This window comes from Chaetura pelagica, unplaced genomic scaffold, assembly GCF_000747805.2.
Source record: "Chaetura pelagica isolate M959 unplaced genomic scaffold, ChaPel_1.0 scaffold143, whole genome shotgun sequence".
Lineage (NCBI taxonomy): Eukaryota > Metazoa > Chordata > Aves > Apodiformes > Apodidae > Chaetura > Chaetura pelagica.
Genome location: NW_009952701.1, coordinates 1789472 through 1807251, shown reverse-complemented (window position 1 = coordinate 1807251; position 17780 = coordinate 1789472). Strand labels below are relative to the sequence as shown.

Below are 17780 nucleotides of genomic sequence, written 5' to 3'. Positions count from 1 at the left end.
TTATCAACTGCATCATGATCTCATTTTTGCATTGAAAAGATCTCACATTTTAGGATTATCAGCCTGAGAACAGACAGTTCTTGGGAGAATGTGGTATGTTCTGTGATTGTGAAGTGAGGTCTGCTTGGAATCTGTAATTTAGTTTCTCACTTTGCAACTCCAAGTAAATTGCTAATAGGCTGGTTACTCTCTTGAAAAGCTTCTGCTGAAAAAAAGAAAAAGAAAGGTCTCAGGGTGTATCTTAGAGCATTTACAGTAAAATTTTGAGTAGAATTAGAAACTGGTTAATACAGGCAGTTCCTGTGACTTATAACTCTAGGTAAGAAAGGAAAAGGCAAATGTAGATAACATGAGAAAATAATTCAAAAAATGCAGGTGATCTTCCATGGTGCAGGTTTTGGACACACAACTTGGTGAGATGATCCTGAGTTAGTCGTTCCTTACTCACTGATGGACTCAGCACATCTGATATCAATAAACCAAACCCCCTCTAATTAGCTATTCATTCCATAAGATGACAGACTTGAAATAGTTGTAATTAAAACAAAACAAAACAACAAAAAAACCCCCAACAAAACCAAAACCCAAACCACAAAAATCAAACCCAAAAAAACCCCTACAAAACCCCATGGAGGCTAGTTGTCATCTTCAGCTGCATCATTGTCTTGGCATGAGAAGTCTTTGCTGTCTCTCAGCCACAATCTGGGTTGGGGTCTGGAGCTGATCACTTGCTGTGGTGGAGAGTTCTGAAGGACAAGCATCTGCATCTGCTTTAGGGTTCTTTCCTTTCAATGCACCTTGGAACAGGGCTTGTACTCACCTTTACTGTGTCAGAGACTGAAAGATTTCCCAGAACCATCTCTTTATTCAGTTAATCTACAGAAATGTTCTTTTTATGCTTTTATAGTAAAGGAGCTAATACCACCTGATGCTAAACATGTCCATGTATATCCATGCATGCAAACTTCCTAAGTTCCCAATTATCCTTTCTTTTTGTGACACACAATACCAAAGAATATAATTTAAGAGGTGTTTTTTGGATGTTAAGGGAATGCCATGATGCATATAGGATCCTAAACCAGTTGCCAGCCTCGGACCCCTGATCCTTTAATATTAGTTGTTTTTGAAAAATGTCTGTGTGTGTGTATATATAAAGGTTTGGAATGGTTTTGTTTCAGAAGCAGCTGTTTCCCCACTGGCAACTACTAAGGTTTCTTCAGAAGTAACACAGAATATGCTGGTTGTTACAGTGTATTTTCTGCTAGGCATTAGTAGGTTGAGGGCAGGATGGCTGGTGTGTGTTTTACTTTCAAGAATTACTAGAAGGCTTTTTCTCCACCTTAATTATGTTTCAAAGAAGTGGAACTGGTATTTGGGAGTCCTTGTGGCTTTTGTTGTTTCCAGGAAAACGTTTATTCCTTTCATAGGTTGAGATCGTGAGCGAACACGAGAAGTGGGCGAAACACTAAATTGTGCTATAAATCAAGGAAGTTTATGTGAAATTATGCATTTTCTAATTACCTTGCTTAGATGCATATTGAGTGGAAAAGCAAATGAGTTACACAAGTTGAAGAAATGTCAGATAAACAAACTATGATGGGTAATATTATTACGATCTGACGTATCTCAAGCTCTGATTTTACTCACTCATCCTTCATTCTTTATGTCTCCATGTCTAGCAGTGCATGCATTTATATTTTATATAAAGGACAGAGTCTGTAGTCACAGCATTTGAGTTATGCTGTTAAAAATAAATTGAGGAACAGCAGGTGAAAATGATTCCTCCATATGAATATTCAAACTGTACCTCAGTCAGATACTGTTAAAAGCATAATAAAGGGCAGTGAAACGTTGATGGGGCCAAGATATTGATAAGAGCTGAAATAAAAGTTGAATTGGCACAAGGTTGAAATGACTCAGACAACTTACTCAAGGAGTGGGATGATCTGCTTCTTTGCTGCCTTGCCAAAACATACAAGAGTTGAAAAAATGGAGGAGGCAGTAACACTGGGATGGTGGAAGTCCAACAGTAGGGCTCTTAATTGTGATTCCTTCCACTCTTGTGCTTTAGTCTCTGAGCGGGGTGGGTTTGGAGTGGGCAGGAGGCTCTAGGGGCTGTGTAGCTACATTGAAAGCTCAGAGACTTGGGCTCAGTCCTTCTCTGGCAGCCATTTCCTGTGTATTTGTGTCACTTGGAAGTGGTGTCACCAAAGTATTTGAGCACTTTCAAGTAAACAATCAAGTACCTTTTTTTTTTTTTTGTGGGTATTTGTTTGTTGTGTTTTGGGTTTTCGTTTGGTTTGGTTTTTTGGATTATTTGTTTTAATTTAGGATGAAGGAAATGTGACTTTCACACTGCCTTAGCTGACAGGAATAGTGCTGCCATTGTTGGATTCAGTGGGGTTTCCCAGGAATCAGGAACATGATCACTGTTCAGTGCCCTATCATGGGATGTTCAGGAACCCCTCAGAAGCCTCTCGACATTTCTGGACCTGACCTTAATTTCTGTGTCACATTTACAGTGTAAACACAAGAACATTCAGAGTTGTGACTCTGGCAATATAGAAGGAAGCATATTAATGGCTGTCTGACCTCTTTTAAGATCGTTTTTTAATTTTTTTAATTTTGCTTGCTTCACAGATCCTGTCCATGGACCCCAAAATGTAGAAGTGGTTGATATTCGGTCCCGGCAGCTGACGTTGCAGTGGGAGCCCTTCGGTTACGCAGTGACCCGCTGCCACAGCTACAACCTCACAGTCCAGTACCACTATGTGTTCAACCAGCAGAAATTCGAGGCAGAAGAACTCATCCAAACTTCTTCCCACTACACCCTGCGAGGCCTTCGGCCCTTCATGACCATCAGGCTGAGGTTAGCCCTCTCTAATCCAGAGGGCAAAATGGAAAGTGAGGAGTTGGTTGTGCAGACTGAGGAAGATGGTAAGTTATGTTGAGTTTGTTTGCCTGCTTGTTTTCTTAGGGGAAAATGAATATCTTCAAGTTCTAAGTAACAAAATTACCCTCTGTCCCATGAGACTTTTAAATGGCATCTCTGGGCAGTGTGTGTGTTATGCGAGTAACATTTGTAGGTTTAAATAATTTCCATTTCACACTCTTCCTTCTGGAAAGGACAGGGCTCCCTGAAGTGCTCAGAATGATCAACACCAACCTGTGCAATAAATGAACAGCAGCAGGTTTATGTCTCTGGAGTGTTCTGAACTACCCAGGACCCACCGAGCAGCTTCTTTTCATCATATGGGCAAATATAATCCTGGCATTTGTTGTTTTTTCCCTCTGCCTTCACATCAGTGGCCCAAAAAGAAATATCATGTCTTCCTTCCCAGAGTGTAGCTTTTCTTAATGCTGGTCTTCTGGTTGTAGCATTTTATTTATGTCTCAGAAGCCAAGTTCATTTGGTGCTAACTCTTCCTTCTTGATACAAAAGAACTGTTTCCTGGAGGTACTGATGGAAAGCTCTGAAATGTTTTTATCCTATCTGAGCTATTTCAGATCAAGGACTCTCATAAACTACAAGCCTCCTTTCTGTCTCCTGTGTTACAAAAGAAACATTCTTCCTCTGCCAGAGCTGTGAAGAGTTGCTGTCCTGAGTTTCTCTCAGCTGCAAGTGGCTCTTGCAGTCCAGTATATCATAGGAGGGGACATAAGAGGATGGCAGATCTTTCAGAAAAATGAACAGGGTTCTTATCAGACAGGCTTGGAAGTGCATTTAGTTAGTTATCTTCTACAGCATTAAAATTTCGAGTGAGCAGCTGAATTTTTTAGCTGGCCTTGCAGCCATAATAAACTATAAATCTTGCATTGTTACTTTACTATGAAGATCAATCTTTCACATTGATAAAGGTGTGCAGCCCAGCACTGTCTTTCTGCCAAGGTGCAGTCTGGCTGTTAAGGTGGATAGAGCTTTGCTGTTGTGTGGACAGAGAAGGACAAATTACATTTGCTGCTGTGCTGGAACAAGTATGTACTGAAACTAACTTCAGATTTTCATGGATTCTGAGTTTATTTATCACTTCTTGGTCAGATTAGAGTTTTCTTATTTGAACTGGAGGTTGGGAATGGGCCTTCACCTTGATAGTAAATTGGTGCAATGGTAGTGCCTTGAGGGTTTTAAAAACTGTATTATTTTTGTTTGGTTTGTTTTAAACTTTGAACCTCCCACCTGATGGCCTCTCAGTGTCTTCTGATGTTGTGTACAACTTGAGCTGGTGGTAACTTCTAACAGTTTTTTTGGTGTGGGTTTGTTTTTTTTCCCCTCTATAGTTCCTGGACCCATTCCCTTGGAATCCATCCAGGGAGGACCTTTTGAAGAGAAGATCTATGTTCAGTGGAAGCCTCCAAATGAGACAAATGGCATCATTACACTCTATGAGGTGAGGAGAACAGATTGTTGTCAAGGAATACATGCCACAGGGCCCTTTTCATATGTGTTTAAGCCAATCCTGAGCTCTGGAGACATTTCAGCAGGTGCTAGAAGCAGCCTGATTAAAATAGATAAGAATTCTCAAGATAGGCTGCTGCTGTCACTGGAACAGTTTTCCAGTTCAAAAAAGAGAAGATTTCTCTACCAATATTTGTGGCAAAATGAGATCCATCTATTCCCCCATGTCTTGGGTTTTCAATTCCTGCCCTTTTTAATACTGCAGCATCTCTAAGAGGTAAACTTCTGTTAGGTTTTATACCTTACAGTGCTGTTCTGGAGTGTTTCAATGGTACGTCTAATCTAGTCCAACTACTTTCCTCACCTCCAAGCAAATATACATCAGGTCATATATAACCACTGACTATCCTGTGTGGGATGAAAAAAATGTAGGTGTGATTCTAGGAAGGAAGGGAGGAAGGAAGGGAGGAAGGGAGGGAGGGAGGAAGGAAGGAAGCAAGCAAGCAAGCAAGCCTGCCTTGCTGATGTCAGGTACTTCTGGTGATACTGCATCCATAACATCAGGTACATCCAAGGATGATGGAATGTAAAGGAGAACTGCTTTAGAGGATCACATGAAATGAGAGACAATCCTACAAGGGAAGGTAGAAACACCTTTATTAAATAGCAGTAAGTGGTGTGGACTGAGCGTGTTTTAGTTTATAGGTTCAGTTTTTACTACAGTAAGATCAGAATGAGCAGAAAAAAAGTGTTTTTATGGTGATGTTAAAGTCTTCACTGTCAGTTTGTGCAGCAAGGTCATTCTCTTTAATGCTGGGATTTTTAAAAAACAGCTTTTGGGAAAGGTGTGGGTGCAAGAAGCAACTTTGCCACTGCCAACAGGGTTCTGCTCATCTCCTTTTGCCATCCAGCTTCTCAGTTTAGAACAATATGTCTCTAACATGTCACTCCTAGTTGTCCTTGCTACTGCTGGCTGTCTCTGACACTGTGGTGCTCAAATGGAAAAAAAGTCAAGCAGGTTTAACATCAATGAGCTCTTGCTCTACAACATGAGCAAGAGATCTTTCTCCTGGGCTTAAATATAGCTGCACTTGTAGGTTCTTTCTCCAGCTGGCTCACAAGGAGTAGGTTGGATTTGATATAACAAGACTAAAAGGAATCAAAGTTCCTTTTGCTAATTTTGTGTCGTTTCAGCCAGGTGATAATCCTTGCTGAAAGTAAGGAGTCATTTTTTGTTGGTCCCTGTTGAGACATTGGTAGAAATCTCTGCAGGTTGTATACCAACTGTGTGTACTAGAACTAGAACCAACCCTTGCAATGCCATGGTTTTGAAGGTGTACTACCTGCTCTCCTGGGTCTGTGTAAGGAATTCTGCAGCAAAGCTCTGCATTTTTAAGGAGCTGATCTGAAGAGAATCAGTTGCAAATTCATTATTTTTCTGGCAACATGGGCGACCTATAATGGAAGACATCTGAAATAATCCAAGACAAATGATGCAAAAATAACTGCTTTTAATTTTTAAAGAGGTCATTTCCTACTGAAATGTTGCCTTGGGCTCAGCTAGTAGGAAGGACTTCAGAAATCTGAGTAGCTGTTCTGGCTGAGCAGCTGCAGAGAGATGCTTTAATGCCTCCAGGGTAGTGATGCATCATGACAGTGCCTTTGCCCCTCAGGTCACTTCCTTGCTTGAGCGTCAGTGGAAGCACAAACAAATTTTTCTTTTCTGATAATGATTCTGTGCATATTTGGCAGCTGAAACCAAAGAGAAATCAAGGTGAATTCAGACTCTCCTACCTTTTCCTCCTCCCCTTCATCTTCAATAGGATGAAAATGCAAGTGTTAAAAACACCAGGAGAACCAGAGGGCCTGAAAATTGTCACAAATGGGAATGTTTTCCTTTCCTTCCCTTCTTATAAGGGAAAATTCATACAGAACATTCCCATTCTCCATCACACTCTGAGACAAGTTCATCAGTTGAAGATAAAACCACAGATAATCAGGTAAATGTAACCCAGAGAGATGGGCAGAACATTTCTGGGGTAGTTGTCAGAACTGACTCCAGGATTTGAGATGCTGCCTCACCAGTGCCCAGCAAAGTGGGGTGATCCCTGCCTGCCCTGCTCCTGCTGGCGACACTAGGGCTGATACCAGCCAGGGTGCTGTTTGCTTTGGCCACCTGGGCACATTGCAGAAGGCTTTCAGGATAACAGCAGAAAAAAAAAGTAATGTGAACATGTGCAGCACAACTTGACTGAGCTCTGTGCAGGACATGGACTCCTGCAGCCCAGCACTAGCAGAGCTGCTCTGCACTCTCTGGAACTAGCAGGCTTGGGGGTGTGATAGCAAATTTGCACCTACCCAGAAGCTCTGCAGTTGTGCTGTTGTCATTAGGGAGAAACAAAGCCAAGAGCCTACCAGCCTTTATTAAAGAAAAAAAAATGCCTGCAAAGTACAGATTAAGAAATAACACCTTATGAATTGGAGTTAGTGGTGGCAAGACCAGCTTTAAACCAGGAAATAGCTGGCTAGAGTGACATGTAGGTGTCATGCAAGTGATGATCTCTAAAACCCCTATTGCCACAAACGCTCCTAATAAAAACAAAATCCCCTTCTCTCCCTACTAAATAATAGTCTTCCCATCACCATCAAGATTTGATCCATTGTTTCTGGATACTGTATTTTCTCCCTGATTCTGTTAAGAATTGTTGTAAGCCTCTAAAAATGCTTCCAACTAATCACACTGTCTATTCTACCTACATCCCATTTACTTTTCCTTGGGACAGATTTTCTTCTCAGGTCGGTTCCCTGCCAGTCTGACTTCCCTAGCACACAACTTGCCATTGCAGTGTGCATGCATGCTGCTTACATGCCAACTGGGCTGAAATTCAGCAGTGCAACCCTCAGCAAGTCATTTGGCAGCCAGAATCCCTAATTTCATGATGAGTGAGTACTTATAAAGAGCCTAAACAAAATGGAAGGACCTTAAGGAAACTTTCTGACTTACACAAGTTCCTTCTGATTGAAATTTATCCTTCAAAATGTTGTTGTAGGCTTTTAATAAAGGCAGCAGTAACCTTGTATTTAAAACTTGCTTGAAACCCCCCTGTGTTTAGTTGGAGAATTAATTGTTTCATTGGGTACAGCCACAGCTGGATTTTTTAAATGAAGGAACCTTCTAGATCCCCAAAAGAGTAGGTAATTGCAGTCTGTTTCTAGGGAGCAGAAACCTCGTGTTCAAGGGAACTCGGAAAGCTCTGGGAATTGCAAGTCAGTTAATTGGTATGCTGAAAAGATTAGGATGTGAGCTGTGTAGAAAGGGAGTGATTGCACAGTTTGTTGTGGGTGTGTGAGAGGAGCAGAGCAAAGGAGTTGGTAACATGAGTTAGGAGGTGTTGGGTGATCTGTCTGGTCAAGGAAAGCAGCAGGGAGGTGTGTCGGCTGCTGCTGCAGGTGTGCCCTGCAAGCCAGAACAAGCTGAAGAGTTTTTGCTACAGCCAAGTCCTCAGGTAGCTTCAATGTGTGTGGTACTTTGGTGAGACAAGTAGATCAACCTGTGTTCAGCAACACAGCTAAACAGCAGGGATGGATTTTGCTGGTGCACTGGTTTGGGTAGAATGCTCTGCAGAGGGGTTGGTGCATGTAACACTTATGGAAGAGGTGTTATTACAGCTGCCTCTGGCAGCCAGCTGTGAATGGCAGAATCTAATAATATTGTAATGAACCTTGTCCCCCTTTCAGTCTCCTGGCAGACTGAAAGCACAACAAGTTGCTGATTTTTTTTCTTACCCATCCTGAGAAGCTGCTGTGCTTTAAAATCCCTAATAACCAAATGCTCTTATTGTGCTTATACCATGTGGGAGTTTAGCTTCAAAGCCTTTGTGTACAAAGACATGCAACAAAGATTACTTTTATTATCTTTTCCCTTTTTTTTTATATCCTAAGTGTGTGTAAAGTCAAACCACCATCAGACAGCAGAAAGACCTGTGCTGTCACTGGACTGCTGGGACAAGACATCTAATTTAAGGTCATAGACCAGCTTTGGCACTTAAATTGCTCTGCTTTTAGATTATATGAGGTTGTCTCAAGCACTTATTACAAAATCCAAATCAAAGTGCTTCTGACACATGTGGACCCAGATATTTTGTGCAAACTTGCATTTAACCTTGAAAAATGTAAAGAAACAAATATTACTTGTATCTGCATTTCCCTGTCTGTTTGGGCAGCTGGAGGCTTATGGGTGCACTCAGGAAGTGATGCTTGCTTTTGCTTTTCTAAATACATTTTTGTGTGTGTGTGTGAACTATTGCTCAGAATTGTCAGGTTTTAGACTAGTTCACCCTTATAGAGGAAGAAGGAAAAAAAATAACTCACAAGTATTTCTGTCTGAAAATGTTGTCACACTACCTGGGGGGAGGCATCGTTCTAAGGTAAACAAGCATTTTAGGGGTGGCTGGAGTATATTCAGCTCCTGGGCTGGAAAAATTGCTCTCAGACTGTTGAAGTCCTTTCAGTGAGCCATGCCTAAAGGCAATGTTTAAACAGCAAGCTGCCTTTTTAAGCATTGTAAGGTGTAGTCTTGTAATCACTTATGTTCTCATCTTCACGATTATTAAGTCCCCTGTGGGTTGCACATGGGCCTTGGGAAAAATAAAGAAAAATAAAGATGCATTTGCAGCTTCTAACTAGCTAGTTTTCTCAGGCAGTGTTTCTGAAATGCTGTAAATCTCTATTTAGATGCCAGGAATAATAATAGAAGGGACTTTCATCCACAATTTCAGCTCTTTAATGGGATGCTTGGAGCCTAGTTCCTCTAAACCCAGTAGATCTGAGTTTAAATTGCACTTCAGAGGTTACAGATTCTTTTAGTTTCCATGCAAAAATGCCATCTGCCCTTCCTCATCTCTCCAGTTACCAATATGCCATTTCTTCTCCATCACTTCGCTCACTGTTTCTCTGCAGGAGAGGACATTACATGGAAACTGCCTCTTAGAGGGTCGTGCATAAGGTTAATATTCGGGGGATGCACTGTCTGGATTTAAAACTGGGTGGAAACAAATTTCTCCCACCTTTGACCACTGAAAGTGCATATTTATTACAACACAAAGCATGATTATCTGGTGTGATATCTATCTGCTACATGGATATACAGGCAGTTCTAATCAGAACCCTTTTTTAAGTTATTCATGAAACCTGACATTTTTAGGATAAAATCTTCCCTGCTAAAATATGTGGAAAAAGAAGCTTTCCTGGAAAAGCTGAAAGTGTTGGGAACTTGACTTGGTTTAGTAATTTCTTTGTTTATTTAAAGGTGCTTTTGTTTTGGTTAAGAAAAACAAAAACTGGGCTCCTACAAGAAGAAAAGCAACAACCACAAAATCTTACAGCCAATTTATACAAATCTCTAGAGTTGAAATAGTGGAAAGATGACGACTCTGGGAAATTGTTTTCAGTGAGAAGTGGTTTTGAAAGTTCCCCTGAAAATCAATCGTGTTACAGCTTCTCAGTTGCATTCTGTGGATGCACGATACTCCTGGGACGGAGCTTCCTCACTTCAGCTCACTGAGTGTGTGCTGCAGGAAGGCCACCTCCACACAGCTGCATTCAGCTGAACATGAAGGAAACACTGTTAAGTGCTCAAAACCCAGGAAATTCTCAATGAAGGATTGTATATCTGGATGAGTGTATCACTTTTCTGTAGGGGCATTTGACAGTGCGGTCTTGGTACAACTGGATATTAATCTCTGTTCATTAATGTTGTTCTCCTTTGACACTGGATTTACACAGTGGCTTGTACTGCAGTGTATTGTTTGTCCAAAGTCCATGAAAGTCAATTACATGAAGAATAACTGTTTCACTGCATCTGTACCATGTTGAATTAGAATTCTGTAATAATCTAAACTAGCAACAAAACCGTGTGGCCATGTATAATCTGTTTAAGTTTGAAACTCTGTCAGCTCTGGAGAAGGCTGCTTCATCCTCTCAATTACATCTAAGGGAAGCTGTGCATTTCTACACAGCTAAATTAGTTCTGCAGTTAATGGCTTTTTGTGCAGAACTGCACTGGAAGAGGGCTGGGCTGGCTGAAGAGTAATTGTTTATTACATGGTTGCTGACTGAAGTATTGACTGAGCACTTGGTGGACAGGTTGGTTAGATGCTGCCAACATTCTTAGTCAGGATTCAGGCCAGACTTTGGAAAATGAATGGTGCTGATTGCACTGATGTATTATCTTCTCTTGGCAATTGAGAAGGGCTATAAATCTGAGCATTGCTCACTTTCCTAGCGGACTGAAGATGCCGTGTCAGCCACAGACCCTGTTCTGTTTCTGGGACAAGGCAGAGCTTAGTGAGAGCTTTGCAGTGAAATTTGAGGAGCACAAGGTCACACGAAATATCTTTTCTTTCAGCCAGCAGAATCCCACTGAGAGCTCTTTTCCTATTTATAATAAAGTAAAATGGCTTATAAGCTCTGTGTAAGTCCTACAATTGTAATATGTGCTTCAGTGTCCCCTCTGCCTTACCCTGGGCATTTCAGGTGGCTTGTCCAATGCTGCAAGGAAAAGTCAGTTTACCTGTGCACAGTACTATAGAAGCCAACATATGCAATTGCTGTTCAGGTGAAACAGGATGGCTTTTCTTCCCCTGACATGTTTGGAAACATAAAATGGCAGAACTGAAGTCAGCTGGAGCTGTTGTGATTTAAAGTTGATGTGGGGGCTGACAGGAATGAAGTGCTGCTCTGTCTGCCTGGAAGGTCTGAGGGCAACAGCTGGTGGCTTCCTGCTCCTTCCAGCTCAGGAGGGCAGGAGAAAATGAGGCACCATGAGCTGCCTGGCTGGGGACTCAAGTGCTAAACCCTGGTGAAAAGAGCCTGCCTGGATCTTTATTGTTCTTGTTTCTCTCCATCCTGTCCCAGTTAGTTTCACACAGCCTTAAACTCAGGAAATGTTGAAATGATTTCCTAATTAGGGATACTTTTCTGAATAAACACCTTCAAGAGCTTTTGAACAAAGTTCTTCAAATGATAGAACACTCTTAATTGTGTGCTACTCCCTTACTGTTATTTGCAAGATAGACTTGGAAACATTTGTTAATGATGCTCTTCTAAATCTTGTGGTTTCCAGTAACATCTTGATGAGAAAATGAGAGGGGGGTTGAGAAACTCAGATGTAAGGGGTTTTTTAAATGTATGACAACCTCCAGGTAAATAGCATGCTTGTGTTATAAATAGTAAGAATCAACTGTTTTAGAAAAAATTGCTTATCAAGCTTACCAGAAATAAAAGCATAATATGGTCCCTTGAGCATAACAATTTCTTTGATTACCTTTTTATTGTTCTTTTGAAGCCAATAGACTTGCAGCAATATAAATCCAATGCAAATGGGAACAGATTTGGCTACAACAAAACATTTTCTTTTTTAAAGGAAGGAACTGAATTATTTTAGTGTGCATGTTGAGCTCTTTCAAATACAAACCAAGTGATAAGAATTGAAAAAAAAACAAACCAACCCTAAAACTTATTCTTTCCTATAACAAAGTTCCAATTAAAAACAGAAACAAAACCAAAAAAACTTTTGTAGAGATGTGAACATCTTGTCTTTCTGCCTTCTAATGTTTTATCATCTTTCCTAGAAAAAAATACAAGTTCAGTCTATTCTTCTTTCTTCTTTCATACATGCTGTTTGTCTATATTGCTTATCCAGGAAAACAATTGTTTCTTAATCCTATTTCTTCCACCTGATATTTCCAAGTGCCAATCTACCTGTGCACTTATCATAATACAAAGCTCTAAGAATTCCATGTTCAGTTCTTTCAATATCTTACCAAAATGTAAGCTAAGTTGAATGCAAATTACAGACACAGGTCTGTACTTCCTTTCTAGGTGATAATTTCTCTTTCATCTTAAGTGTTGCCTGATGTAGCAAGTAGATAGGATTGAAGAATTCAGAAGTGGTGGCTTTATCTAGTTAATGGGTGCAACTGAGAAACTCTGCAAATGAAAAAGCTAGCTGAGGTGATTTTCTTGTCACCTTCAAAAGGAGGAGATGCCAGTCTCATGGTTCCTTTTGGGAAACTCATCTTACTGCTGTCCCTTATGTGTGTTTATTAGGCCCAGATGTAAACTGTGATCCTGCCATCCAGTTGACAGGATGGGTTTGGGTTAAGTTTCCTGGTCCCTACTCTCATTACCAGTCTCTGTCACTTTGAGTCTTTTTGCCCTCTTCATTTGCTCTCTCTGTTTCTTACTATTTTGTCCTGACTTCTGTTCTCCCTGCTGCCCAAGTAGGATGGCTGGCATCAGGGTGGCACAGATTCTGAGCAGTGCTGGTGGCTGCTCAGTCTGAGCACAGGGAGAACGATTTACTCTTCCCTTTGTTTCTAATTCAACCACTTTTGTCTGCAATTATGAGAAGCAACATAGAGTGAGTCTGACACTTGGAATATGAGCACAAATGCTTAGTTTTCGCTGCCTAGAAATCTGTGGCACTGCAATTTTCAGCTACAACAAAAGCAAGGACTGATATTTGACCTATAAATATGGCAAAATATTCCATAGGTGCATGGATCTTGCTTCTTTTACTCTACAATGTATAACAAAGAGAGCAGCTGTATGTGATGTTGTTAGCTCTCTGTTGTGTTGGGCTGGGGGTTTATTCATGGTCTACAGCTTTCTGGAGGCCCAGGGTAGCATGGTAAGCCAGGGGAAGTGTATTAAACAGGGCTTTCAGCAGCAAGAACTAACTGAGGAACAAGTATGGAGCTTGAGGAACTGCCTCAGTGCTGCAGTCCTATCAAAGCAATTTCTATAGTTGTCATTTTCTGCTATTAAACTGAACAATGAGGCTCTCCAATAAAATCATAGAAAATAACAGCTCATTAAAAGCTCTCCTTAATATATAGCATGCTAATTAATGTCAGTGGGGTGCAAGCTTGAATGGCAGAATAGACTATAATGTTTAGAAAGTAGGTAAAATAAAAGAAGATATTTTATCATTAATGACCTTTTAGTAAACCTAATGGAATCCTTAATGGCTTGCATACATTACTGAGGCATTCCCAATTGCTTTGTTACCTACTCCATTCTTCCTTCCTTTTCTCATAGACCTTAAATTTGTTTTTATTTATAGAAAACAAAAAGCAATAAAGTCTCGAGGAAACATGATCAGGATTCTGGGCAAGGAGAGTAGATGAGACTTCTCAGCCCTGTTATCTCTGCTCCTGACCAAGGGGAAGGCTGGAAATATGGCCATGTCATATTCTGTCCTGCATGTGTGTTGTCTATGTGTGTATTCAGGTTTAATTGGTTCTGTGTCTGTGTGACTTCCAGTAAACAGGCTAAGGAGCAAATGGGCCTCTTTTATTTACAGGACCTCCCTAGGTTAAGTTCCATATTCATTCCTAGATCTGTGCTGGTTTTTTATACTGTTACCAACCATGCTGTGCTTGTGCTGTGACTAAATTAAAGGACTTTAGTCTTCAGGGCTTTTAGTCTCTCACATATTCCCAGCCTTAAATATAACTTGCAAAAATGCTGTTTAACTCTCCCTTAACCTTCTCCTAAAAGCAGTAGTACAAGAATGGAAAAATTCAATGCCTTTGCTTCCTCCTATTCCCTAGCTGAAATGTAGTGATCTGAGGAGGATGTAAGTAGCAATAATTGCCTGGCTTATACTGAGTTCTTGGACAGAAAATGTGCCCAATCATCTGGTCATAAAATATATTCTTTAGTTCTGGAGTACAGCACTGGAGAAGGATTGTTCACTATCCTGTTCACTAACACTTTCCTGTTCATTAGAAGATAACTTCCTTCAAATTATTCCTTTTGTGTAACACTTGGTACAATTAACTTTAATCTTTTACCCCAAACGTCTGAAACTTCCTGATAAGATTGAAACTTATGCCCATCCCAGCTGAAATCCTAAGTCACCTGCAGTAGTAATTGTTCCTAAGAAGCACAGGCAGCTGGTGAGTCTTAGAAAAAAAACCCATGGCTTGCTGTGTAATCATATTTCAATCAGCTTTATAGAACCATGGAATTGATTGTCCCCCTAAACATACTGTACACTTTGGAGCAGACACTGTGCTAGTCAAGTTATTTCCTTAGTTGGCTCCAAGGACACAAGGAAGCTTTTTGCTTCCCCTCCCATTCTCACAAACCAAGGAGGAATGGAGCACAAATCACCTTGAAATCAAAATCTGAGAGCACAGCAGCATCTGCCAGCCCTGTTTTGTTTTCCTAATCATCCAGCAAAGGCAAGATGATTTGGAAGAAAGATGCCCAGGCTGTTGGCTGCATACAAGGGAGCTTGGATGAATGACAAAACCCGGAATCATACAAGTCTGATAGAAAGAAGAGCTGAGAGACACTCTCATTATTGTGGTGGCCTTTTTGATGTTGGGGTCAGCTTCTCTCTTCTTCTGGAACTGAAAAAAAAGGAGAAGAAATGGTCTGGAGGCAATAAAGGATATTGATCTTTAGATACCTGCATAGGTCTGGCCCTGCCTTTATAGAATTTAATTCCTGTTTCAAGCTCTTTCATTTGTTTTTTTGAATACAAGTGAACCTCTATTCACAACAAATCCAAAATCAGCCCACCAGTGAACATTTTAGGAGCTCCTTCTTGACCTGAGTCTTGCCCCTGAAAGTTTTAAAATCTTCAGTGTCCTTGTATTTTGTGTTCAGATGTTCAGGGTCACTGATCATTCTGAAATACTGCTTCTGCTGGACTTGGTTCATTAGTCCCTGAGCTTTCATGGGCTTAACTCTGAAGTTCACGTGAAGGAATCAAGAAAAGCAAGGGGTTTGTTATCATCCTTGAAGTGCTTCTAGAAGGCTCATATCCCTGATGGAAACTCTGAGGGAGGACACAGGCTAGAAAATATCTAATTCAACAGAATCCAAACAACTGCTAAAACAGCCAAAGGTGCTTCTGTCCAGATTAATTTTCTCTAAGGCCCATTATGGTGACTTTTCCAGAAGCAAAAATGTGGTCCCAAAAATGTAGTCCTCCAACCTGCATGTCCTTTTCCATGAGCTCCTGCACAGAATTGCTCCCACAGGTGAATCGTGGTGGACGTGAGCAGCACTAAGGGCAATATTGCCATCTACTTTGACTATCCCATGGAGGATGAAATACTGGCAGCAGAGCCAAGTGGCACAGTGAGGGGTTGGTTGGTTTGTTTTTCTTTTGCACAGACCACAAGGAGCTTGTGGCTGCAGAATGATTCTGAGCTTGTTTATTGGAGAAAAGAAATCACAAATCATGCACACAGAACTCCTGCATATTATTGTCTAGGATGCTTTTCTTTTTAGTGCTTGATAAGCTTCCTTTTTGCACTGAGCCAAAAGCTTTTTCTAAGCTATTTAACTGTGACAGTGTAAAACTTGTATTGAATTTAGAGAAAAAACAAAATAATGCAGATACAGCATTATTAACTTGCCATTTTGTTATTTAGGACACAGACAAATTAGAAATTATTCAGGTTATCCAGACAGAAGTCACATCCTCACCTAGCTACCATCCTTATTAAGGATGAACTGTGAACTCATCCATGCTGCTGCTGAGCAAACAGGGCTGCTTGGTAGATGGAACTCAACCTTATTCCTGGATGCTGTAATCTTTCTCATTACCATTTATCAAATGTATCTTGCAGTGCTCCACTTTCCAGAGCCTTTCTCTCTTCTTTCCAAACTTGTCTATGCAGTAGACCAGATTTCCAGCTAAATAAAGCCAGGGCTCCTGCTTTCGGAGGACTTGCCAGCAAGAGACAAGTCTGTTGCTCAACTGACACTGAAGTTCCAACAACCTTGGCTTGGGCAGGAGTAATGAGACACAGCCCTGGGCTATAAATTACATTGACTTGGGAACGAAGGGAATTCATTCTGCTTTGCCTGAGGCAAAGGTCTGCTGTGCTGTCAACTGAGTTTCTGAGACTCTCAGTTCCCTCTGTCATGGTAATCAAGTACCAAGAAAGCTGCTGCTAAAAGAGGTTTGAGGAAGTCCCATGTTACCTGCTACAAGTTTAACTGGTGTAATCTCAGCAGCAGCAGGAGAGGGACATCTATTTCTAGCTGCTTTACTGACAGATTTAAATAAAGACCACAGACTTTGTGGACCTCTGGAGCAGCCTTTCTGGACCATGAGAAATTCCCTGCAGCTCCAGTGGTTTGCTAATACTTGTCGTGTGAAGAAACGGTGTCGATGAGTTGCAATTCTGTCTGCTGCATGGAGAACTGGGTGTTTCCCTTTGTTACTCTGAGCTCCTCAGTGCCATGAGAGGAAAAATTACACCCAAATGGTTAATATTTCTAACAGGGGAAGCATGATAATAATGGCTCCTTTTTTATTCCAAACAAATAAGAGACAGAGGAAACCCTAGTGAAGCTTTTGTGCCTGGGAAGAATCAAGATGTGCAGTTTCCCCACTGCTTTTTCTTATTTTTACATAATTGTTTTAGCAGCTTTGCTCCTAAAAGGCTCCACACACATCTCAGTGACCAAATTATTTGCTGGGATTTAACACGATGCTGTCTAAACAGAGTATCTGTAAAAATAATCTGTAATGATATGCTGGGGGCACACTCTGCTTGTGGAAACTTTGCCTGTGATTAATCAATTAAGATAAACCCAGTGGTGGTTCTTCTGTGTTGGGAGATGATTTGAAACATGCTGAAGCTGAACACGCATCTGTACTTGTTTGCAGTTCCACGTAGCATTTTCAGTGTTGCCTCAAATTAGATAAGCAGAGGAATAAAATACTCTGCCAATTATTGCTGTGCACAGCAGGTCCTTTACGAATGACAGCAGCTGTTTCTTGGAGAAAACCTCCTTCTTGTACCACCAGGAATATTTACATTGCAGAGCTGGACAGCAACGTTTTCACACTCTCACCAAGGTCTGTGTGGAGGGGATTTAGAGAATGTGGTTTGTGTTTGCTGTGTTACTGGGCTGTTTGCAGGTTGAATCCTGGGTAAGATGGGCTAAATTGCCATCTGATCAGGGGGTTTTCACAAGTCTATGAGAGGTCTTTTCTGAACTTCCATGCTGCATCAGTGGGGATGAGAAACCCAAGAGAAACTCCCAACTGGTTGAAGTGTTAGTGTTGGACTCTATTGATCTCCTTAGGAGACCTCCTTGCTGCATGTCCTTACAGCAAAACGCTGCTAGGTTGTCCCTGAGCCCTCAAGTGTTTGCATCACGTGCACTTCATGTCTCTTACCAAATAAGCAGAGTGAAAGAAAGTAATTGCAAAAGCAATTAACAGCTTTGGGTGAATTTTCATGCTCCATGTTAACTGTGTGAAAAGGAAAGTGGAATTTCAGAAGATAGAGATGCATTTCATTTTTCATTTAGTTATCTCCAGAAAATGGGAGAGTTCCTGCTG

The 17780-nt window shown here is 41.0% G+C and overlaps 1 protein-coding gene across 1 annotated transcript in view; it reads left to right on the top strand.

Annotated features, from left to right (window-relative positions):
• The window catches only part of PTPRT (protein tyrosine phosphatase, receptor type, T), a gene marked incomplete at its 5' end in the record, with an annotated part of 272054 nt that overhangs the window by 120944 nt on the left and 133330 nt on the right, over positions 1 to 17780 (top strand). The window contains 2 exons of the mRNA XM_009994060.1: positions 2641 to 2937; positions 4279 to 4388. Of these exons, the coding sequence (XP_009992362.1) occupies positions 2641 to 2937; positions 4279 to 4388 (407 nt within the window). The remainder of the gene's footprint in view (positions 1 to 2640; positions 2938 to 4278; positions 4389 to 17780) is intronic.